Source organism: Octopus bimaculoides, chromosome 18 (assembly GCF_046866305.1).
Source record: "Octopus bimaculoides isolate indiv1 chromosome 18, ASM4686630v1, whole genome shotgun sequence".
Lineage (NCBI taxonomy): Eukaryota > Metazoa > Mollusca > Cephalopoda > Octopoda > Octopodidae > Octopus > Octopus bimaculoides.
In genome coordinates this window covers 20,965,452-20,992,951 of record NC_142945.1, presented here as the reverse complement: position 1 = coordinate 20,992,951, position 27,500 = coordinate 20,965,452, and the positions used below count along the sequence as shown (strand labels likewise).

Below are 27,500 nucleotides of genomic sequence, written 5' to 3'. Positions count from 1 at the left end.
TGTGAGTATACTTTGTGGCAATCTATATCTCTTAGTGTGTGCGTATCTGTTGACTACTGCAGTGCATGTGTATGCGAGTCAGACTGTATATATATTTATACGCCCTCTTGTGTATGAATATATCAGTTCACAACTGTAACTGTTTCACATAAATGGACTGGCTACTGTCACAACTCCCATCTTTACTCACCCGCTGTAGTCGACATGACTCGTAGCCCATTGTTCGTTATTTCTCATCTTCAACGGTCAAGTAACTGATTCAATTCATCAATTGTGTCAAATTAAAAAAAAAATGTTTATTTATTTATATAATTTTCTTTTTGAACTTCAGAACTTAAAGTATGAAATGTTATGATCAATTAAGGAAAATAGAGTTAATCATCTTTCCAGAGAATACAATGTCACGTAAACAATGTTGGAGTCACCTATCACATAGACCCTAATGTTTCATCTTTGCCCGCCACCGTTGTGAACAGCACAGGATTTTTATTTTTTACATTGATACAGGCGTACAAACGAGAGATTCTTACTGCATCAAATTCTCCCTCAAATACACACATTTCATAATGGTAGTTCTGGATGCCTCTAAGAAAATAGGATTGTCATAGTTGGTATGCCGTCGGTGACATAGGTCTTCTCAGTAACAAACTGAGCAGGGGAGACAATTCAACATGACGAAACAGCCATGTAGTCAACCACTGTAAATCGAAATGTGTGATGTGGTCCTCAACTTGACGGGATTATGATATACAAGAAACTAAGGATCTATGGATTGCGCCGAGTCGTGTAGTAGGCCTACAGCATGCTATAAGTCAGCATGAGCAGGAATGACTTCGGACTAAACTACAATAATAACAACAACAACCATGAAGCTGCAATTTATCCAGTCACCCATGTTTGTTAAGGAACAAAAGATAAATGTCTTACACAAGAACAAGTACAAACATTGAAGTGTAATTAGGGTACACAGTCGATAAATAACAATTACAAATAGCTTTGTTTGAGACAGTTCAGTCAAATGACTGAGGATAACGATGCTAAGAATTGTTCATGTTTATCTCCCTTGAGATTATTATAATTGCCAATGTATATATACTTTGCTAATGTTTAAAAGCAAGTTTCCTCTTGGGAAGAATATTTATTCAAAAAGAAAAAAAAAAAAGAAAAAACATGTTAGACAGTATAAACCTAAAAATTATTTTCTATTCTCTTATAGTTTGTTTTAGATTTACTACTCTTAAAAATCCTCCTTCGTTTATTCATCTACTGTCCTTGTGGGAAAAAAAAATATGAATATCACAAGATATCCTTTTCCGCTCTGAAAAAAATATAGCACCACAATGAAACAATCAAGCTAAAGTAATTAGTTACTTATTAAGGAACTAACAGCACTTTGACAAAAGCAGTTTTGAAAGGAAGGAAACATTCCTGAAGGTAGATTCAGACGAACGGTTCAGAAATTAACTTTGCAATCATAAGCTCTCAGGTTTGTCCCCACTGTACAAAAGTTTGGGCAAGTGTATTTTCTACTATAACCTTGGAGAAATCAAGTTTTGAGAGTGAAATTGAACGGACGGAAACTGTATGGATGCCCGTCAGATGGACTACGTTTTTCATTTAAAGAACCAGCTTGAGACTATATATGTGAAGCTGATTTTGACTAAGAATTATATTAAGAGTTCACATGTCTACAGAATACTCTACCACTGAATTAACTGCACTATAATTTCTTTTATTTTATTTTTTTTTATTTTTTAATTCATTTCAGCCCTGAGGCTGTGGCCATGCTGGGCCAACTTATTTTTAAAATCATATTCCTGATGCCTTTAATAATCGCAAAAGTGTGGCAAAGTAGAAATAAAAATCTTCTGTTATTTCTCCTCAATCATTTATAATCGAAATTAAGGATAATATGAGTTAAATGTTTTGCTTCTTTATTGTAAAACAACTACTTTGGACAGCAACATTTTATTTCATTTATTCTTTTCCCAAATAAATTGCACTACATATTCGAGGCTCCAATGATGCCAAAATGCTTTACTCAGGCACTCAACTATGAGTCTACTGTATCTTATAGCAGAAACAACTGTAAGCTAATGAAGTTTATAAGATAACAGCTTATATATGCACACGTGCACACACATACATACACACACATATATATATATATATATATATATATATATATATATATATATATATATATATAATAATAATAATAATAATAATATTAGGGATAAAATCCAAAATTACTGGTAAAAACTGAATTAAAATCAATTTATTAAAAATTAAAATTAAATTAAGTTTCACAGAATAAAATATATATATATGTGAAGCTGATTTTGACTAAGAATTATATTAAGAGTTTACATGTCTACAGAATACTCCACCACTGCACTATAATTTCTTTTATTTATATATATATATATATATATATATATATATATATATATATATATATACATATATATATATATATATATATATATATATATATATATATATATATACTTGTAGAGAGTCTTATAGTTCAAATCTAGTATACAGAATCGTATCAGTTTGGAAAATTACCCTGATAACGTAAGTCATTCCGGTATATACTGCATATTCGTTTAAATATGTCCTTTTACGAAGTTGCCCCGGTTGAAAGTTGTCAGAATAGTTGTAAGGGCAAGTCTTTCATTCTTAATCCTGTTCTCCAATTAGTCTAGAAGATACAGCAAAGTATTGGTAACGATGCATATCCTCCTCCTTTGATAAGACCATAAAAATATTTTGATCTTCCTATCCATTAGAGTCTGATAATAATTTCTTAATTATTCCTACGTTTTCAACAAGATAGTCTATATCGATAATGAATGTATTGCTCAGGAAAAGATTTTTTGAGCCAGCAAGGGAGATAACTCTGAACGTTTCTAACATCAATTTGGATTTTTTTTTTTTTTTTTTTCAAAATTTTACTGTTTCACCCAGCAATTAATTTATCACACATCACTCAACATATCGAAAATATCATAATAAAATTTTCAAATAATCAAAGAACTGAATTTTGTAAGTTTAAATCAGCCAATACTTGTTTTATTTATTTATTCATGTATTGTTTAACGTGCATAATTATACACCAGTTCATTTCCGAATTTTCATGCTTATATATATATATATATATATATATATATATATATATATATATATATATATATATATGTATGTATGTATGTATGCATGTATATACATACATACATACATACATATATATATATATATACATAAATATATATGTATGTGTATATATATAGATACATATATATATATATATATATATATGTATGTATATACATACATATATGTACATAAATATATATATATACATACATACATACATACATACATACATACATATATATATATATATACACACATATATATATATATGTTATATATGTACACATATATACATGCATATGAGTATGTGTTTTTTTTTAGTACATTGTATGTATATACATATATGTTTTTTATGTGCATGTGTATGTCTACCAAACATAGGGTACACGTATGCAATTATATATATATATATATATATATGTGTGTGTGTGTGTGTGTGTGTGTGTGTGTGTGTATGTATATGTATATATATATATACATATCATCATCTTCATCATCATCGTTATGTATGTATGTACAGGTATGTATGCATGTATATACGTTTTGTATGTATATAATTATATATATATATATATATATATACATATATATACACATGAGTGTGTGTAAAATGTGCATATTTTATATATATATATATATATATATATATACATATATATACACACACACACATACACACACACACACACACACACAGGTATGCAGGTATGTAGGTATTTATGTATCTTGCATGTATTTTAGTATGTATATCTGTGTAACATATAAGGTTAACATTTTTTTAGAACAATATTTTCAGTACAAGCAATAGATAACATCACAGCATCATGGTCATCATCATCATCATTATCATCATCGTCATCATCATCATCATCATCATCATCATCATTATTATCATTTTCATAATCATCATCAATTTTAACAATTAAAATAATTAACTCAGCATATTAATGAGAGGACATAAAAAAAATTAAGGGAAAAAAAAGTACAAAGATTATGAAACAGAAATCAAAGAAACAAAAACAATGTATTTTTTTTTTTTTTTGAAAAAAAAATGACAATTTATCCAAAACACAAACAATGAAAAACGAAAACCAATTAAATAAAACAAAACAACAAAAATATGCTGAAATCCTCCAATATAGCTCCAAAATAGATATTCTTTTTCTGTTTCTCCACTGATTATGTCAGCTGAAGAGAATGGAGCTAACTAGAGTATCAGGCTTCATAAACATCATCATTATCACCAATATCATCAACACCATCATCATCATCATCAACACCATCATCATCATCATTTTCTTTTTTCTTTTTTATATATATATTTTGAAGGGTTTTTTTTTTAATAATTACCTGACATCTTTCCTTGTTTCTAGTTTGAATTATAATTATCATATTTCCTTTCTCTTTTTTTTAATTATTTTTTTTTCGTCTTTGGAAATAAAACATTTCCACTTAGCATGTCTTTTATATGTAATTTTTTTTTTTTTTTCAAGGATGTCATCATCAGATAAATTCTACCAAATTATATTAATCTATATTAATTAATATTAGTTTATGGTCGTCTATACTAATTAATAATCAGTTTAAAAAAAAAAAAAGAAAACTGGATGTACTGATTAAATTTTCAAGGGTGGTGGGCACAGAAAGTATATTTTGGCCTGCAGCAGAAGATACTCTATGGAATTTCAAATAGAGAAAACAAAAAAGAAAAAGAACAAAAATAGATCTCCAAGTTCATAGAGTAGACAGTAATTCAATGGACCAAAGGCTCACAACAGTTTATGAGGTTTGTCACTAACACTGTGTATGTGTTTTTGAACAAGGCATTTCAATCAAATTGGCTCAGTACATCTAATTATTAATCCTTTTTCATACTAACATGCCCAAAACTGGCTCCCAGTTCTAGGATACAGACTCCGTTTAAAAAAAATGATCTAAATTAAAAACTTCAGTCAAAATTTCATGTTAATTTCTATCTCAAACACCAGCTTAAAAATGACTAAGCCATTTTTACTGAACTCTTCATTATTTTCAAAATTTAATTGAAATGAAGACAGTGTGTTTCAACAGAAATATGGTAACAAAAAGGTTAATAGGTTACCCTTATCTCACTGCATGAAAAAAGCGAACTTTATATTCTCCTCCCACAGCAGACAAACCAAGAGAAGAATATATTATGAAACAACTATATATGACAACGTGAAGCAAGACTTCAAAATGTTTTTCTCTTCGTTTTTTTTTTTTTTCACATTTGGATTTTATAATCAGGATTGTCTCCCTTTACTTATCCTGCCTCTACGTATTTATTTATTTGTTTGCTTTTTTGTTCTTGGTATTGGTCAATTTGATGCTGTGACACTCTACACACACTCTCACACAATTACTAAAGTACACTCCTTCCTTACGAAATGATCCCGAAAGGTACTCATCTGACAAGAGATGAGCGGTCAAAAGAATGAAGAAAATAATTTCCAGTTTAATATATACACCATATAATACAATGCAATATATATATATATATATATATATATATATATATATACAACATTAAGAGGAATGACCACCAAAAGTGGACTCCTATATGCTAGAAATAGATGCCAAATCACCTATTTGCATCTATTCTAGCATATAGGAGTCCACTTTTGGTGGTCATTCCTCTTAATGTTGTATGTAATATAATTTTAATCTTCGGATTTTTTAAATATGCTAGACCACTGGTTTTAATTGATTAATATCAATTTCTACCCTTATTATTAATTTTATATATATATATATATATATATATATATATATATATATATATATATATACTGAAGTATTTTCATCTGTGCAAACATAGTGCATCTATTGTTTGTCCCTTTTTTTTTTTTTTTTCAATGCCACCGAAATTTATATGGGTTTACAAATTTACACTTTCTTGAAACAACGCACATTTTTTTCTTATTTACATTTTAACACTTTTAATAGCTGGATTCTTTCTCCACTTTAGTAAGACCATAGGCTTGTGAGACTTGCTTTAGACTGAATGTACTGAGGCAAGAAGAAAGTAAAATACCTTGCTTTGCAATACGATAAGTACTACCTGTGGCCCAGATTGAACTTAGGAGTTTTTAGTTCTCCTCAGAGGCGGTAAGGGTGAGTATGTTTTCTTTTGTAAATATGCATTTTTGGTAAGATAAAAAAATACATGTAAGTTATGTATAGGATCATAGTTGTTATTGTTGTAACTATTATTGTTGTTGCTATTGTTGTAACTGTTGTAGTCATTGCTGCTTATGCTGTGACGATTACACACACGCACATATATATATATATATATATATATATATATATATATATATACGTGTGTGTGTGTGTGTGTGTATTGGAACAAAATGAGTATAAAGTCTGAGCGTTAGGTAGTTTGATTGAATGTAATGTTATAGTATTTGTGTGTGTGTGTGTGTGTGTGTGTGTGTGTGTGTGTGTGTGTGTGTGTGTGTGTGTGTGTTGAATATTGTGGATGAAATGAGTTTGGTTCTTAGTATGACATGAATTAACTTTCATTATAGTTTTTGATTGTTAAATGAGCTGAGCAGTGTATCTGAGCATTAGATGAATTGAATATGATGTCTGAGTGTTCAATAGGTTGAGTGTAGTGCCTGAATGGGTGTGTTAAAAGTTAATTTTTTTAATATGGATTATTAATGGATATTACCTCAGATTGTGGCAAATTTCACCTTAGGTATGGAGCAAATTTAACCTTTTGTGTGAGGTAAATGTTAGCATCAAATTCTGACAAATGTTATCTCCTGGTAAAAGCTACTCTTGGGGTGCGGTAAATGTTTTCCTACAGCTTTAGTGTGGGAAAATGTTACACTGTGAGGTAAATATTACCATCATACTGTGATGTCATCCAATTTGTGATAAATGTTATCCTACAGATGGGGTTAACCTAGGGTCAGTAGAAATGTTACATTATGAGGTAAATGCTATCATCAGAACTGTGATAAATGTTACTCCATATTGTAGTACATGTTACTCTTGCGCTATGGTTAACCTGGGGCTTGAAGATATATTACATTGTAAAGTAAATATTGCCGACAAACTGTGAAAATGTTATCTCTGTGTTGTGACAAATATTAACCTCAACCCTAAAATATGGTAACTCTGACTCCAGAAATTTGATAAATGTTGCCCTAGATCTGTGCTATATATTGCCCAACTGATAAATGTCCACTTAAAGTTCTTATAGATGTTACCTTATACTAGAACTTTTACTCTAGATTTTCTTCTACTGTCAGTTTGGTGTGTCTTATCTTAGCAGTAGGTACATGTTAATATCACCTGATGCTCATAGTATATTTTTGCCCCCAGAATGTGATCAACGCTATATAAAGTCTGTAACAAACATTACCCTCAGTCTCAGGTAAATATTATTTTAAACTGTATTAAATGCTACCATAGGTCTATGGTAAATACTAACACAAGGTTCATGGCAAATATTAGCAGTGGAAAGGTGGGTGTCCATTATAGGGCATGGAGAAATATATGAATTTCTTTGGGAAAAATATGTATACACATGTATATATATATCCACATGTATACAGGCATTTTTAAACAGATATATAAATGCATAACAATATGCAGCCTGTACATATAGGTGAGCATTTATATATGAAAAGACATATATGCAATCATACAAAAATACACATATACATTTAAATATACATATACAAATAATGTACACTTATATTGATATATATGTGTGTGTATAGATTAAAATATACACAAATATTAATATATACATACATACATACATACATACATACATACTTACATATATATATATGTGTGTGTGTGTGTATATATATATATATATATATATATATATATATATATATATATATACACACATATGTATGTATATACGTAATGGATAGATGGACAGAAAAATAATTACATAGGTAGGTGGGTAGGTAACAGAGACAAGGGGGTATGTATATGGATAGGGAGGTAGGCCAGTAGGAAGATAAGTATGTACGTGTGAAAATATATGCATTTTACAGGTACTTATACATTCATACAATTATGTATATATACATATATAAATGTGTGTGTGTATATATATGTATATATATATATATATATATATATATATATATATATATATATATATATATATATATATATATATATATATATATACGCATATGTGTACGTATGTGTATTTGTATGTATATATGTGTGTGTGTCACTGTGTATATATATATGTAACTATATATATATATATATATATATAGTTACATATATATATATATGATTGTATATATATATATATATATATATATATATATATATATATATATATATATATATATATCTGGACTGACAAATAGCAATATAGATGTATATATGTTGTTGTATCTCTTTCTTTTTTCCTTTCTCACATGTACACACTCATGCGAACACATCCAACCATTTATATATACCTGTATGATCATATATTTGTACATACACATTTGCATCCATATGTGTGTGTGTCTGTATATATCTTTATATATTTATATATGTATATGTATATATATATATATATATATATATATATATATATATATATATATATATACATACACACATATGTATGTAAACACATGTATATATATATATATATATATATATATATATATATATATGTATGTATGTATGTATAGACATACACACACACACACACACATACTTTAATACATACATATGCATGTGTATGTGCGTTTGTGTATAAATATATTTATATATGTATATGTGTGTGTATATATGTATGTGTGTTTATACACACACACACACACACACACATACTGACATGGAGATAAATACACACATTTTATATATACAAGTAAACACATGAATGCATGTATGCATGTATTCACGCATCTGGAACATTACAGTCCTTTGAATGAAACAATGGTGGGTATAAGGTAAGGTAACATCACATAGAGATTTGCAGTTAGTGAAGCCAACAGCAATGATATTAGATAGCTGCACATAATGGTTGCATCCTGCTGTATTGATTGCACCTGTTGCACTTGCTGCATGTTCTGGTCATTCAGAATTGTTAATGCTAGTCATTCAAGATAGATATCTTCGGTGGGATGGGTGAAAGCCATGTATTCTCTGGAAAACCTTTTGAAGGCTAGTCTGCAAAATAAAACAAACAAAAAAAGTCAATATTTGATATATATATATAAAATAATTAAGGTGGCTATCAGCATATTTATGATATCGTTCATGCATTTGTACTGGTTTTAGCTTAGAGTTTTAAGGTTAGGGTTCGGGTTTTAGAGTTAGGGTTAGGGTTTGGTTTTTAGGGTTAGAGTTAGGGTTATAAGTATTTTTGCCAAATTTGATGAAAATCTGTTCAATACACCACCACAAATTTTTCACCAAATTTGGCAAAAATACTCATAACCCTAACCCTAACCCTAACCCTAACCCTAACCCTAACCCTAAAAACCAAACCCTAAACCTAACCCTAAAACCCTAAAGCTAAAACCAGTACAAACGCACGAACGATGTCATAAATAACAGTACCACCGATAGTTGTTGTTGACAAACAACGGCACTAATTTTATTCAAGGGAAAAGATCCCATAACACCGTCACAACGTGTTGTTGACAATCCATAGCAGTAATTGTTTTCACCTCAATAGACGTCAGTGATTGGTTGAAATTACCGAAATACGACAACTTTTAACATGAAATAACTTTAAATATAAAAATTTTTCTCTGTTCTATAAGATAAAATATTCAAGTATATTAAGTTTTAAAGTGTTTCGGTAGAAAACACACTAAATAAACACTAAATACAAAATGGTGTCCGCCAAATCAGAAAGATCCGAAATTTTGCTTGCTACCAATGGACTAGCAAGAAGAAAAAACTAGTCAATAGACTAGTCATGTTTCTATGTAGTGTCTCGTGTTTATATGTTAATCTTGGCCTTTCCGCTGATGATAGCTGGTCTTGCAAAATATTATTTTATTTTGCTAAAAATAGCTCGAAACCATTGGTTCGGAAAATAAATGGTAAATGTTTTATTTTTCATTCCCTTTCGAAATTGTGGTTTGGAGTTTTGTCTGCTTCTTCTAGCGGGTTAGATGTCCTATTATGGACATCTCTCTGATGTGTTTAAATGTACAGTGTATTTATATATATATATATATATATATATATATATATATATATATATATACATGTGCTGGTGGCACATAAAAAACAACATTCAAGTATGGTTGTTGCCAGTGCATGGGAGTCAGGCACATAAAAGCACCCACTACACTCTCAGAGTGGTTGGCGTTAGGAAGGGCATCCAGCTGTAGAAACTTTGCCAGATCAGATTGAGCCTGGTGCAGCCTCTGGCTCACCAGTCCTCAGTCAAACTGTCCAGCCCATGCCAGCATGGAAAGCGGACGTAAAACGATGATGATGATGATGATGATATATAGAAGCATTCATTACACCCTCAGAGTGGTTGGCATTAAGAAAGGCATCCAGCGGTAGAAACCATGCCAAATCAGACTAGAGTCTGGTGCATCCCCTCAGCTTACCAACCTTGATCAAACCATCCAACTCATGCCAGCATGGACAACAGACATTCTCCATTTTCTGATTATTTACATACACACACATATATATGTATGTATGTATGTATGTATGTATGTATATATCTTTTTATATATATATATATATATATATATATATATATATATATATATATATATATATATATATGTATGTATGTATATATCTTTATATACATACATTACATATATATATATATGTATATATCTTTATATACATATATATATATATATATATATATATATATATTTATATATATATATATATATTTATATATATATATGTTTGTATGCATATATTTATATGTATATATATGTATATATGCATACTCTCTGAACCCACTACGCTCTCTGAGTGGTTGACGTTAGGAAGGGCATCCAGTTGTAGAAACTCTGCCAAATCAGATTGGATTCTGGTGTAGCCATCTGGTTTCACCAGTCCTCAGTCAAATCATCCAACCCATGCTAGCATGGAAAGCAGACGTTAAACAATGATGATGATGATGATGATGATGTATATATCTTTATATATATGTATGTATGTATGTATGTATGCATATATTTATTTATATATATATATATATATATATATATATAAGTCAGTAAATAGTGGGGTTGTGTTAACCAATATGCGATTGAGGCAATTAAATTCTGGCTGCACAAACACCCAGAAACATTTCCTAATCGCATCAACACAACTTTCATCATAGAATCACTTAAGTTCATTCTGACCAACAATTACTTCCTGTTTGCAGACACATACTTTCGCCAAAAATGTGGTATCGCGATGGGTACTAAAGCTGCACCAGTCCTTGCGAACCTCATAATGGGTTTTTTTGAATTAACACTATATGAAACCTCACGTCAGAAATTTGGACACCTTTTCCACATCTTTTTAATGGATAACTGGAAAAGATATTTGGATGATTGTTTCATCATATGGAATGAACCCTATGAAAAACTTCTAGAATTCAAATCCATTCTTAATAACATACATCCCAACATTCAATTCACTATGGAATTCAGCAAACATCATCTCCCTTTTCTTGATCTCTTAATCATAAAAACACCTAATAACCAAATCACAACCGACATCTACCACAAACCTACAGACTCACAACAATACCTCCTTTTTAGCTCATGCCACCCAAAACACACCAAGATAAATATCCCCTTTAATTTAGCTAAAAGAATTTGCACCATTGTCTCTGACCCTACCACTCGAGAAATACGCTTACAAGATCTCAAAAAAACACTGTTACAACGCCAATATCCCTCCACACTCATAGATCTTGGAATAAAACGTGCCAAGGAACTTGACAAAAACACACTAAAAACCAACCAACATAATAACACACCCAACCCCAAAATACTTCCATACATCTCCACCCATAACCCCAATAACATCGAAGCATTCACCACAATTAAACAAAACCTCCCCTTACTCACCACAGACCCGAAAATGAACAATATCATTAATACACACAAAGTCCTTAAATGCAAAAGGCAACACAAATCTTTGAAAACATTATTAACCAATTCCAAACTACATACACCACTTCCACCCCCATCAGTTAAAAAATGTGCACGCCCTAATTGTGGCACCTGCCCTTACCTACTTGAAGGCTCTGAATTTACCTTCAAACGAGGAACAAAGTTTAAAATTAAAACCAATTTCTCTTGTTCCTCGAGTAACCTCATTTATGTCCTTACTTGCGCAGGTTGCCAAAACTTCTATGTCGGACAGACGAGCCTCCCATTACGTAGAAGAGTAGCTGTCCATAAGGAACAAATAAACCTCCCTCAATACCGTCAAATTCCACTCAGTGGCCACATAGACTCTTGCGCCAGAAACAAAAACCCTAAATTCATTATATTCCCTTTCTATCAATGTAAAGACAGAATCTCCACACAAGAAAGAATCAACAAGGAGAATCTTTTCATAGAGAAATTCCAACCATTTCTTAACACACACACCCCTCAGTGACCTTATTTCTCTATGAACAGACACAAACTTCCTGTTTTGAAAAAAAGAGTTCATAACTCTAACTAAAAACACTTGTCTCCCCTTACACACACTTCCTGTTTTGACACCACATTTCCTGCTTAACACAAACTTTTAACCCTTTTTTTTAAACCTAACAAAACTCAACTCTCATGTATCCTTATTTCTCCTACCAATTTATACATGAACTACTATTGAACTACAAAAGCTCAAAGACAATATAATGTATGGGTATATTTATTTTTTTTATATATTATTGTTTTATATATTATTTTCTTCATTTTGTACTTTTTTGTACTTCTTTGTAAAAAAACATTTTCATTCTCCTTCTTGATAATTTGCTTCATCGCAATGAAAACCGGTTAGAAAAAATCTTAATTAAATTATGCTCCCAGTTCAGCATTCTGGCTTTTTTACATTTTCCTATATATATATATATATATATATATATATATATATGAATGTATGGATGTATGTATGTATGTATGTATGTATGTATATATCTTTATGTGTGTGTGCACGTGTGTAGTTGTTTGTTTTACATTTATATGTTCATGACCATTGTTTGTGTCTGTGTGTAAAATCAAGTCTATGCTTTGTGCTTTCCATTGACCAATACAACTCTAACAATCATAACACAATCATAACACACAAGGAAAAAGAGATGAATTAAAATAGGGAAGAAGAAGAATAAAGTAGAGCCTGTGTATAGGCATTGGTTAATTAATGATAAACCAGTATGGATTGCAATACTTATGACTGATTTATACTACACAATGGCTAATAACACCAGATGCACATGTATTCATTTTTATCACCTATGAATGTACACACACACACACACATACACACACATACACTCACTGACACAGATATATACACCAACTTAGTTTCTATTTCATGTTTTAAATTTGGTACCTTCCTCTTCTCACCTTCTGTTTTTTGGAGGAGTTTTTTTGACTCATTCAGCCACTTCGTGTTTATAGATAGACATCTCTCTCATTTATTATTTGCCTCTTCACATCTCTTCTAAATGCTACAAGTGTAAATTTATTCCTTTTCTATTCAGTTATAGAAACCAATGTGCATTGTATGTGTGTGTGTGTGTGTGTGTGTGTGTGTGTGTGTGTGTCTGCATTTGTGTTGTGTGTGTGTCTGCGTTTGTGTTTGTTTCGCCAGCATCATCATCACTTGACAACTGTAAGTTTGTGGTTTAGCAAAAGGGACTGATATAATAAGTGCCAGACCTAAAAACTCTAAAGAGAGTGCTCCAGCATGGCCACAGTCCAATGACTGAAACATGTAACAGAACAATATATCTATCTTTATACTCAAGATACACATACACACACACATGTATTTATATGTGTGTAGGTACATATAGACATATACATAAACTACAACCATTACTTGCAGCCGTGACAGCGTTGGAGGTGGCGGTGGCGGCGGTGGCAGTGGCAGAAGTGGCAGTGGCGGTGGCAGTGGCAGTGGTGGAGATGATGATTTTGACAAATCCGAAGCTATATGACAGATCAGGCCGATCACCCAAAAAGAGATCAAGTTTATTTGATGAGTATCCACCCAATTTCACTCAGAGCTTTGGTAGAAGATACTTACCCAAGGTTCCGTGTAGTGAAATACAATTTGGAGCCACAAGATTTCAAAGCAAATTTCCTAACCATGGAGTCAAATCTGTATCCAATTTCTTTTGCAACTTGCATCACTATTTATAATTACCTCCCTTGAGTTATTGTCAACATGGCAGACTTAAGAGATGTTGTTGCATTTCCCTGAAGAAATTGAACTTAAGACAGCTTTTTGTGACACCTTTCACAACTCAGTTTCCTGCGATTCTTGTTTAGTCCACAACTGAAAAGTGAAACACCTGACAATTTTCTATGGTGTATTAAGATTCTTGACTGGACTGTTCGAACACCAGATCTCCTTCAGACCACTTGTAGATCTCTGGCACAAGAGAGTTGATATTCAAATCAAAACCTAACATCATACATTTATGCAAGAACCTTCTGTTCATTTAAGTTCCAAATACCAGTTTACCAGCTTTATAATTAATAAATATGTCATTTTACTAAATTTCTCTAAATTTCTGATAATATTAAAAATTAATTGAAATACACAGACACAGTTTTTCTTAAGAAATAAGGTCACAAAAAGTTGAAGGTTTTGAGTCCCTTATGTACTTTTTTAGCGTTCCTTGTGTTTGGATTGCAAGTCACTTTCAGAAATTACCATCATCATCGTCATGATCATCATCATTTAACGTCTGTCTTCTATGCAAGCATGGGTTAGACAGTTTGACTGGAACTGGTAAACCAGATAGCTGCACCAGGCTCCAATCTATTTTGGCTTGGTTTTTACAACTAGATGCCCTTCCTAATGCCAGTCACTCCACAGAGCATCCTGGGTGCCTTTTACCATGTCACTGGCATGGGCGCCTTTTACATATCACCAGCAAGGGTGGCTTTAATGTGTCACTGGAATGGGTACCTGCAATGTGTCACCAAAATAGAGATGCATACTAGTCACAAGTTTGAGAGAGGCTTCACAAGGCATGGGCGACCTTTCTCAAGAAGTAGGTCATACAAGACATGATTCATCATCAGGTGAGTTGCACAAGTAAAGAAAATTGAAGGTAATTTCTCATTAGGCATACCATTCAGAAAATCCTGTAAGCATGCAGCCTTCGGAGCTCAGATTACCCATGACTGGGCTACACATTCTCTGTATATAAACACATATGTATCCACGTTTGTGTAAGTGTATCAAAAGCAATGGATCTATTTACGAATAATGGTTCAACATATTTGATAATGACTGCATCCATACACACATATACATACTTACATACATACACACACACTAGCATTTTTATATACATACACATGTATGTTTATATACATGTTCACATACACATTTATAGACATACACTCACACTAACATTCTTATAAACATAAACATATGTTTATATATATGCTCACAAACATACATGCTTATATACACACACCTTAACATTCTTATACACATACACATATATATTTATATACATGCTAACATATATACTTATATACATACTCATGTGTAAACTGGCAAAGAGAGATAATAAACACTTACCCTAAAGCTTCTGATATACTACGAGTGGAATGGTCTCCAAGAAAAACATGACAGGCGAACCTATATTCTCTTGGATGCTTCGTGATGAAGGCAAAATAACTGAAACAACACAAATCAGGAAATATATTTATTATCAAAACGGTTAACCTAGAGTTGAATGACAAAAACATGCTTGCATTTAAACAAAGCACATATATCTACAAATAAATCTTTTCCTAAAGAAAAGAATATACATAGATGATATAGGGATAATCTCCTAATATAATAACGAGTGTAGTGTTTTTATATATTTGTATATATATATATATATATATATATATATATATATATATATATATATATATATATATATATATATATATATATATATATATATATATATTTGTCCAGAATCCTGCCGGAAGCAGAGGAGGAGAGAAAATAGTAATTCAGTGAAGGAGAAGTAGTGAGAGTAATAGCCCTGACTGAGAGGGAGTGAGAGAAAGTAATAGCAATGAGAGAAAGGAAGGGGTGATAGATGAATAAGGAAAGAAGGGGTGAAAAAAATCAGCGTTTCAACTCTGTGTGAGTATATGTGTGTTTATGTGTGCGTATACAAGGGAAGTATGTGAATGTTTGTATGTGTGATTATTACGTACCTTATTTTGTATCTTATTTATATATAAAATGCTACAATTAGCCGTCATTATTGACAGCATGGGGTCAGCTAGTAACAAAATAAAGAGCATATGAAAGGGAACAAAAATGTGAGTATTTGTCAGTATTTGAACCCACGCCCTCTAGTTGATGTCTTATTTTGAATAAAATAATAAGTTAAAGTCTATCTTGGGGCATTCAGTTACTCTTTAGCATTCAGTTACTCTGTTAAATGTAATTCTTATTTATTCACATTATTTTTAATTAATTATGTATTATCTTGTAACTTTGAGATTTCAATGATGTGGTTGTATATTTTTAGAATGACATTGTATAATAGGTGTGAGAGACCAGATCTGGCTGGCTTGAACATAAAACAAGTCGAATATCTTGGCTGGAAATGGCCAGTTTAAATGGTAAAGGGTTAAGCAACTGAGAGTACAAGACCCACTGGACAGGATGCCAGTCTGTCAGAGGAATAACTTCCCACCCATCCCCAGTACATTCTGATACTCATTTTCAGTAGAGTGAAAAGGAGAAATGTGAAATGAAGTGCTTTACTAAAAGCACAAAGCAATGCCTCATCCAGGAATCGAACACAGAATTTACAATTGTGAGTCCAACACCCTTACCGTCAGACTACACACCTTCATTTGAGGTAATTATTACTTTATTATTGTTGTTGTTGGCACTCCGTCGCTTACGACGTCAAGGGTTCCAGTTGATCCGATCAACAGAACAGCCCCCTCGTGAAATTAACATGCAAGTGGCTGAGTGCTCCACAGACACATGTACCCTGAACGTAGTTCTCGGGGATATTCAGCGTGACACAGTGTGACAAGGCTGACCCTTTGAATTACAGGCACAACAGAAACAGAAAGTTGTGGTGAGAGTGAACAGCAGGGTTCGCCAACATCTTCTGCTGGAGCCTCGTGGAGCTTTAGATGTTTTCGGTCAATAAACACTCACAACGCCCAGTCTGGGAATCGAAACCGCGATCCTATGACCGCGAGTCTGCTGCCCTAACCACTGGGCCATTGCGCCTCCACTCACTACTTTATTATAGGTCATCCACAAAATACACTGCCATATGTTACCCTTTATTCCCTTATTTTTGTTTTTATCAGTTGGAGGAAAATTTGCTCCCATATTGGAGAGACTTAGGTCACCAATAATCGGTCTCAGTAACAGCTGTAGATCAATTCCTGCAAGAAAAACATTAACAAAGAGAGAACTATGGTGACCACATCCAAATGCTTAGTTTCAATATTAACTGAAATAAAGGCAGCAAGCTAGCAGAATTTTTTTTTATGCCAGACAAAATGCTTGGAAGCCTTTTGTCCATCTTTATGTTCTAAGTTCAAATCCCACCAAAGTCGATTTGCCCTTCATCCTTTCAGAGTCGATAAAATAAATACCAGCTAAGCACAGGGGTCGGTGTAATTGAACTAACCCTATCCCAAACTTGCTAGCCTAGTGCTAAAATTTGAAACCGAAATTAACTGAAATACATAGACGATGCATTTCCTGAGAAATAAGATCGCAAAAGGGTTAAAGATTTTCAATGACTCATCTATCAGTACAATACTTACCCAAATAATTTTGAAACACCACCTTCAGAATCAGCTGCAAAAGTCATCACTACTTTTGTGTTTATTTATCTTATATATTTCTTATTTCTTTACTGCCCACAAGGGGCTACACACAGAGGGGACAAACAAGGACAGACAAATGGATTAAGTCAATAATATCGCCCAGTGCATTACTGGTACTTATTTAATCGACCCCAAAAGGATGAGAGGCCAAGTCGACCTCGGCGGAATTTGAACTCAGAATGTAGCAGCAGACGAAATACCACTAAGCATTTCGCGGCGTGCTAATGTTTCTGCCAGCTCGCTGCCTTTATCTTATATATTTCTGTTTACCTTGTTTCAGTTCTGATTGGCAATAAATTAGAACTTGGGAGGAAAGGATAATGACATCATTGTCTAATTCGCCTAAGTTTGTTTTAAAAGCCCAATCATAAGTGATCCAGAAGTAAAACAGAACCAATGTAAATAACGGTGTGATTGATTCGGGATGATGCAGGTTGACTAAGTGTGAACCAACAGAAATGTAGTGACCCAGAGTCAAAGACACAGCAAGAGGAGGCAAAGTGGGAGGAGTCATGCAACCAGGAACATGTTAAATGATATAAAATTTTCTCAGATTTGTCAAATCTGTAAATCAAAGTGAGGATATCATATGTCTCTTTGTTCCTGAGTGTCAAGAGTCCTTGCTATACCACTGCTCAGAGTAGAAAAATAGTGTTCTCCAGAGAGAAACACAGACAGACAGACAGGAAGGCAGGCAGGCAGGTAGGTAGGCAGATAAACATACAGAATTGAGATCCTAAAACCAAGGTGTTACATAACAAGCATTGGTGTGGGTGCTGGTGCCATGTAAAAAGCACCCGGTACACTCTGTAAAGTGGTTGGCATTAGGAAGGACATCCAGCCATAGAAACCATGCCAAAACAGACTATGGAATCTGGTTCCTGTCAAGCCATCCAACCCATGCCAATGTGGAAAACGGATGTTAAATGTTGATGATGATGATGATGATGATGATGATGATGATAGACATACAAATAGAGAAATAGAAAAAGAGAAAGAATCAACTCACTTTTCATTTCTTGGATGATATCCGCAGTAGGAGATATTTTTGAGTGCGAAGAAGTTTGAAAAATTAGCGTCACTTTCGTGCTGAAATTATATAGAGATATCACATTGATATTAATATGGTGTATCATATTTAGTGTGTGTGTATGTGTAAAATAGTGAAATATCAGGTCATCCCATAAGTTCTGTCCGATTTTACCTTTTTTAAAATTGAATGAAATTTAATAGTATTTTAGAATGTCTAATGGAATTAAAAATTATTTTTATGCATTTGTGTACATTTAAACTAATAAAATATCACTTTACAGAATAACAGAATTAAAATTTCTTTGATTAAAACCCTTTCTAACATGGAAGTATCCAAAGAGCATTTGAGGCACATAAGAGCTGAAGGATTTCTTTAGGGAGCCTTTGTTTAATTTCTTTGGTGACTAATTATTATATTTGTAAATATCACATGACCAACTGTCATATGTCAATGTTGCATACCCGATTGTTACATGTCAAATCAAATGGTCACCCTTCGTAGTTGTCTATGTTACACGATCATTTAAAATGACAACTTACCACAGATTTACTCTTGTCTATCATGCGAATACCATAGTCACTGATTTCTAAGCAGCAATTTGGGGGAGGAGTTGATGATAGTGTTTTCCTTCGAGTTAATGCCACCTGTAAATAGTCGAACAGAGAAATTACAGAATGTATTTACAATAAAGAAGCACAAATGAAAATACAAACATCAGGTTTACATCTGTAATTATTAGAGCACTAGGATATGTGACACACTGCCTAAATACCAATCTTGAGAAATCAGGCTTCTCAAAACCAGAAAGGAGAAAGCTGATTGGAAGACTACAGCTTCAAGCCATCAGTGGAACTGTAAAAATCTGTAAAACTTTCCAGAAGTTTATCATTTAAGTATTTATGAGCATGTCTAGATATACAAGTATATGCATGAGAAGACATATATTAAACAAAACATACAAATCTGCATGTATACATACATACAAAAATGCCCTGTTGATGTTGTTGAAATTCCAATGAAGGAGCCTTTGATCTAGGTTAGAAACCAGCTCTTTTTCTATTAACAAGAAATTGTGAAATAAAACTGAATAAGGACAAACATACATACATAAATGCACACATAAATATCTACATATATGTATGTATGTATGTATGTATGTATGTATGTATGTGGTGGTGGTGGTGGACAACAACAACAACAATGCTGAGGACAACAGGGAGGATAAGAAGGACAAGGAGGACGACAAAGAGGACAAGGAAGACAAGGAGGAGGATGAGGGCAATAATGGGGATGATGACGAGGACAATGATGAGGACAAGGATGAGGACAAGGATGAGGACGAGGATGAGGACGAGGATGAGGATATGGAGGACGAGGAGATGGAGGAAGACAAGAAGAAAGACAAGGACATGGATGAGGAGGAAGACAAGGAGGATATCATCTTACCTTATTTATAGCTTGACATAACACTTCAGTTCCTTTGTGACAATTGACCTCCAGGGAGCCGAGGAACTTCACCTGGAATTTCTTACAACTGTCATCATCTGCAAAAAGAACAAAAGAACAAGACACACATTTGAGAGATATGATGACAATCAGATAATATGCAAGTCAACAAGATTAATTCTATGAGATCACCTAACTGATGAAAGGAGAAAAAAATCTTGGCTAAAATTATTAAATGAAAAATAAAATGTCATGAGATATAACACCTTTGGATCAATCCAAAAGTGATTTCCTTTACACCAAATACTTTCTTTCTCTTTATCTGTCAAGTTTTCCATCATTCCTTCTACCATCTGCTCACTTTCTATATCTCTACTATATTATCACATTACTTTTCTATTGTGAAGTTTTATCATCCCTTTTATTCTCTCTCCCCTCTCTTTAGGGGACTATCTCTTCCACTCTCACTATTTTGTCCATTTCTATATTTTATTGTCTGGTTGTATGATTGCTTTCTGTCTAATTTACCTCTCTTTACAATACCATCTTTCTCTCTCTTTCCCCTTATTCTGCACAACCACTGCTTTCTCCTTCTAGCATGACAGAAAGAGGAAAACCAACCAACAAGAAAAAAACATAACACGCAACTTGGAGTTTTATTTATTGGCCTGTTCATATCTACTTCTAAGCTGCTTTGGTTTCCTCTTTTAATCAAACTGGCTTCTCCATTTGAATAACAATAACCAGGGCGGAGAGGCGCTGATTTTTCTGAGAAAGAGACACATGAACACCAGTATTCAACTGATACTTTATTTTATTGTCTCTGCAAGGATGAAAGGAAAACTTGACCATGACAGGATTTTTAAGTCTGAAGACTGAGAAGCAGTACAAATAGCACAAGGCATTTGTTTGGTGGTCTAATAAGTCAACCAATTGCTACCTTAATAAAAGACAGTATGGAACAATCATGATTTCTTTGATTGGTAAGAATCAAATGATAAACAAGAAATAATTAGAGCAGTAGCATAACTAGTATAGGCTGAGAGAACAGTCCATCCCAGGTGATGCTTTTATGTGGGTAGCACTTTTGGGCCTGTTGTATAAGTCTACTGTATAAGTTTGCTTTATACCCTGGGGGAAGTTGAGGGGTAGTAAAGTCAAGGGATGCTCTGAGTGACACACACTGTAGTAGCACCATTGAATAAGATCTGAATAATAAAGATGTAAGTCAATATTTACCATCTTCTTCTAAGAAGTGTAGGTCTGTAGCATACATTGATGGAAATATACCTTTCTTGCCAGTTCTTAGATTCACACCTGAAAATTGAAAGTAGAATCTGTTAAATATCAGCATCTAAACAATTGCTGGAATTAACACTCTGAATACGGTTTAATAAACACCCAAAACAAAGACTTGCTGGATCTGGAGAAGGGTTGCAATGCCCCTGGCCTTTACAAGACTTCTGAGATTGGTCAGTGTTATTTTGTAAATATCAAGCTTAAACTACTGCAAGTCAAAGTATGTAGGAAAGATGTCCAAAGGGAATATTGTCGAGGGGGAAGAAGATCTGATCAGAGTGATGTGTGGGGGACTTTGGATGCTGAACACAACATGGATTATGAATAAAATTGAGGCAATGAGTTTAGAGAGCCTCGGTAGAGATAGAATGAGACCAGCCAGCTCCATAGGGCAGAGGCTGTAAAAGTAGCAGTAGAAAAGGAAGAGAAAGGTGATAGCATTCTTGTGGGCAATGAGATTCTGTGTCTTTAACTTGAGTGGCCCTTTTATGAATACAGTCTAGATGCTTGAGCAGCAGGAGAAATGTGTATGTGCACAGTTTCTGTCGACCAGAATTACTCACAAGGAACTGATAGTAAAAAAAAATTACTTGCTGAAGATGGTGCACTGAGGGACTAAATCCAGACCCACATATTTGCAAAATGAGCCTTTTAACCACTGTCATGATGGTATCATGAATTATCTCATAGCTTCAAGATTTTGATGATATGATTGTTTATTTTTAGAATGACATGGTTAGGTAGGTGTGAGAAACCAGATCTGGATAGTTTGAACATGGAAACAAGTAGAATATTTTTGGCCTGACATGGCTGCTTTAAATGCTAAGGGGTTAATGTATATGTATGTATATATTTTTCTTGGCTTGGCTTTATGAACCTATAGTGTATGTGTGTGTGTGTGTATGTGTGTGTATTGTCTATGTATGTATCTATGTATATATGTATGACTGTGATTATAAATACAAAAACAGGAAATGTGCTGGTAAATACAAGATACATGTTGATAAAAGTATGATGTATATGGATAAGTACATGATATATGTTAAAGAACACAGAGTTTATATTGATAAATATAGGATATATATTGATAACTATACAGTACATATGTATATGTTGATAAATGTAAGAATGTACATTGATAAAACATATACAACGCATGTTGATAAATTTAGGATGCATAAAGATCAATACAGACTATATTGATAAATACATGATAAATATTGATTAGTACAGGATAAATACAGGGTAAATATTGATTAATATAGGCTAAATATTTGTTTAGGCTGAATATTGATTAATTCAAGCTGTATATTGATTAATTCTGATTATGTATTGAGTATTTTTTCAGAGAATTAAATGATTGATAAAATTGTATATTGATTAGCAGAGTGCATATTCAATACATCTGTGATAATTTCTGGAATAAAAATCATATTTAAAGGAAAGGAAATAAAGTTTTGCCATTTCAACTTTCATTGGAATTTTACAATTGGCACTTGCTGTCATGGATCTGTTATGTGGTCAGTTAAAACTCTCTCAAATTTAACTATACCATCTGTTGTTTTGGTGGGTTTTTTTTTTACTATGTTATAGGGTAGGGCTTAGTGATTAGGGTGTTGCACTCATGATCACAAGATCATGGTTTCAATTCCCAGACCAGGCAGTGCATGGTGTTCCTGAACAAAACACTTTATGATCACTTCAACATCTGATGTGTACCACATTGTGCACCAGTAATGGTAATGTCAGTTTGAGAGAGGACATGATTTAATATAAAGCACATCTGATCACTATAAACAAATCATCAGTGTAGGTTCTTTCGTAAAAAAAATTCCAGAACGCTCATCTGTCATCTATTAGAGGAGAATCCACAAGAGTTCATGAGTAAGGGAAGAAAGGGAAGCAACCATGACCTTTTATTTTTCCCAAGGTTTCTGAGACTGGTAGGAGGAAGTTATCATAAAATTGGGGGCAGGAACAAGGGCTTGCAATAGAATGAAATCTGCTAAATGAATCAGGCAATGGAGTTAAGCCTACTACCCAACAAAACAGAACACACAGACACAGATTAAAGTACTGCAAAGTATCCTATCTGACATTAATAATTCACATCATAGCAAATTAGCAGATTCATTAGCATACTGGGTAAAATGCTAAGAGGCATTTCATCCATCTTTATGTTCTGAGTTCAAATTCTACCAAGGGTGACTTTACCTGTCATCCTTTCAGGGTCTATAAAATAAATACCAGTTGATTACTGTGGAAGCGTGTGGCTTAGTGGTTAGAGTGTTAGACTCACAATCGTAAGATTGTGGTTTCAATCCCTTATCCAGGCAATGCATTGTGTTCTTGAGCAAAACACTTCATTTCACATTGCTCCACTCCACTCAGCTGTAGAAATGAGTTTAACCTGGAGAAGAATGGGTTCCACCAGGCTTTCTTGCCCAAGATATACAGCATGGCTGCAGCACCCCAACGACCCCTAAGGGGTTAAAGGACTTGTCATTGATTATTAGGGCTGATGTGATCAATCAACTCCCTACCCCGAAATTACTGGCCTTGTGCCAAAATTCGAAAGCAATAATTTACACCACTTGACTCAGTGGGATTCAGATTTGAACTCAGACAGCTAGGACAAATACTATATGATATTTTGAGCTACACTCTGACAGCTCTGTTAATTTTGGAACAACATATTACATATTGTATTATGACATAGCTTTAAAAAGATGGGATGGTCATGAGTTGTAATTTTTGTCTATCAGAATTGACTCGAGGTTAAACAACAACAACAACAATACAATATGAGACCCAATGAATTGCTGAACTTTGTCCAAGACACACTGTATCTGCAAATATATTTCAGTTACAGATAGATTGTCTTTGAGCATAGGGCTATTTGATAAGGGCTAACAACAACAACAACAAGAACTTCAACATATCCTGCATATAACAGATGTCTTATAGAGTGCATATATCTGAATGAAGAATTGAATGACCCTTATTCTGGTTGTTGTTGTTGTTGGTGGTGGTGGTGGTGGCGGCGGCGGCGGCGGTGGTGGCAGTGGTGGCAGCGGTGGTCGCGGTGGTCGCGGCGGTAGTGGTTGCGGCGGTAGTGGTCGCGGTGGTGGTGGCAGTGGTGGTGGTGGTGGTGGTGGTGACTGGTGTTCTTGTTGTTGCTGTCATTATTCTTTAGACCCCGTTCAGTCCTGATAAAACATATCTATGACCAAAGGTATTCCAACCCTCTTGTTACATACGTGTGTGTGTGTGTGTGTGTATGTATGTGTGTGTGTGTGTGTGTGTGTGTGTGTGTGTGTTTGTGTGTGTGTGTGTGTGTGTCCTTGTCTTGACATCGTGTAATATTTATGAGTGTCAGCATCATACAAGTGATGTCATTTGTATCCAATCTTCCATGAAGATATGTCTGGCCCTGGAGGGGGGAAAATTGTCTTCAATGGAAACAGGTGAAGGGCCAATGACAGAAAGAGCATCTGGCCATAGAAAATCTGCACTGCATCAATAAACTGCATCTCACCCCATGCAAACATGGAAAAATAGATGTTAAAGAAATAATGATGATGTTGATGATACATATTTCCTCATCACCATCATCATCAGCAGCAGCAGTAGCAGCAGTAGCAGCAGTTGCAGCTTTCTTAACATTTTAATGTTCATAATTTTTGCCAAACTAATACGGGGCACACAGGCATATACTCTAGAATTTATCCTAATTCTGCTTCAACCCAATCATTTTTCTTGTTTCCATGTCTTCCTTGTTTTTTTTTTCCCCCTCAGCCACAGATGTCACTTTGTCCTGGCAGTGCATGTCAGCTCTACCTTTGTATTAATTGTCAACCAACACAGACAAAGCTTCTCTTCTACACATCAGATGATGTTGTTAAACTGAATTCCACTCTCTCCCTCTCTTGCTCTCTCTCTCTTGCTCTCTCTCTCTCTCACACACACATACTCTCTTCACCATTCTCTTTCACTCTCTCTTCCTCTCCCTCCATTCCCAAGCTGTATTGTACTCTGTGTTATGCATCTAAGTGAACATTATATTTGCAACAGAGCACACACATCTCATTGATCTCCATCCTTTGTGCAAGATTTCCACATTCAAAACCTACAAACCAAAGCTGATGTTTTACTACCATGTAGCACCATATTTTTTACACATGCTTCAGAAAATTACACTCCAGTCAGTCTCACAAACTGTATCACCAAATTGATGGAGTTTTGCACCAGTGAGAGAGAGAGAGACAGAGACAGACTCACATGTGCACACGTGCGCACACTGGAATTTCTGTAACTCACGGTCTTATTTGACCCTTACAATTTGGATTTATCCCTAACTCCAGCTGCTGTGACCAACTCAGGAAACTTCTTGAAGCCATCGCATGAATCACAGAAGGTGGCACATGGGTGCATGTCATGTATCACAGATGGTGGCACATAGGTACATGTTATGTATCTTGACTTGACCAAAGCCTTTAATTGTGTAATACATGAATAACTTTTGGCAAAACTCTCTGTACCGAGCATAAATGCTAATCTTCATAACAAGCCAAGTTCCTCATTTTCAATCAAAAACTGGTAGTCATAGTACTAGAACAACATTTTGTACCTCATGTGAGGAATGAGGCACAAAATGGGATCTGTTCTTGGTCTACTATTATTTGTCACATATATTAATGAAATAAATGCCAACTTGAATCATGCTACAGTGTTAAAATACACAGATGACATTAAGCTGTATCTTGAAATAAAAAGGAAAGGGCTAATAACAAAATATATCTTTTCTGCAATCTGACCTGCAATCCCACAATGCTTTTCTGTAATCCCACAATGCAACACATTTTGGGAGGAAAACCTAGAGTTTACCTACTCCATCCATAATGCCAACATTAAGAAATTTGTTAGTGAACATGATTTAGGTATTATTATCAATAATGGTCTGTGTTGGACAAACAACATTTATAAAATTGTCAAAAAAGCCCAGAGATATTTTAATATCACTCAGTAAGAACTTTATCAGCTACTCCCCAGCAATCTATTTAAAGCTATGTATGGCTATGGTATGCCCACTCTGAGAGTTAACAGCTCTAGTCTGAAAATCCCATCTTGACCAGAATATTGATCTGCTGGAAGTTGTTGAGAAGTGTGCAACTAGACGAATCCAGCCTGTCAGTCACTTACAATATATTGAATGTATTGATTCTTTGGACATTCACACACTAAAGTTTTGACGTCAAGCAGCTGACTTGGTAGAAGCCCACAACATTATTGACTGTCCGCTCAACAACATTTTTCACCACCATTTTAAACTCAACACCTCAGACCACTTTTGGACACACTTATCAAATAAAAAAAATAATAAAAACTGTGAATCACTCATAATTTTTGGAAACATTTTTTCATACTTGGAATTATCAAAACATGGGATAAGCAAACTGCATCAGTTGTTTGTTGTCAGGACTGAGAGTCCTTCAAAAATCCATGCTTCCTAAATCCAC

The 27,500-nt window shown here is 33.8% G+C and overlaps 1 protein-coding gene across 2 annotated transcripts in view; it reads right to left on the bottom strand.

Annotated features, from left to right (window-relative positions):
- Positions 1–8,571: 8,571 nt before the first annotated feature.
- LOC106869929 (uncharacterized) overlaps positions 8,572–27,500 on the bottom strand; it is a 113,929-nt gene continuing 95,000 nt past the window's right edge. The window contains exons 6-11 of one of the 2 annotated variants that reach the window (XM_014915865.3): positions 21,922–21,999; positions 20,683–20,780; positions 19,776–19,880; positions 19,213–19,292; positions 15,913–16,011; positions 8,572–9,336 (exon numbers count right to left, since the gene is read on the bottom strand). In XM_014915865.3, the coding sequence (XP_014771351.1) occupies positions 9,264–9,336; positions 15,913–16,011; positions 19,213–19,292; positions 19,776–19,880; positions 20,683–20,780; positions 21,922–21,999 (533 nt within the window). In that variant the 3' untranslated portion in view covers positions 8,572–9,263. The remainder of the gene's footprint in view (positions 9,337–15,912; positions 16,012–19,212; positions 19,293–19,775; positions 19,881–20,682; positions 20,781–21,921; positions 22,000–27,500) is intronic. The other variant, XM_014915866.3, reaches the window with a different exon arrangement.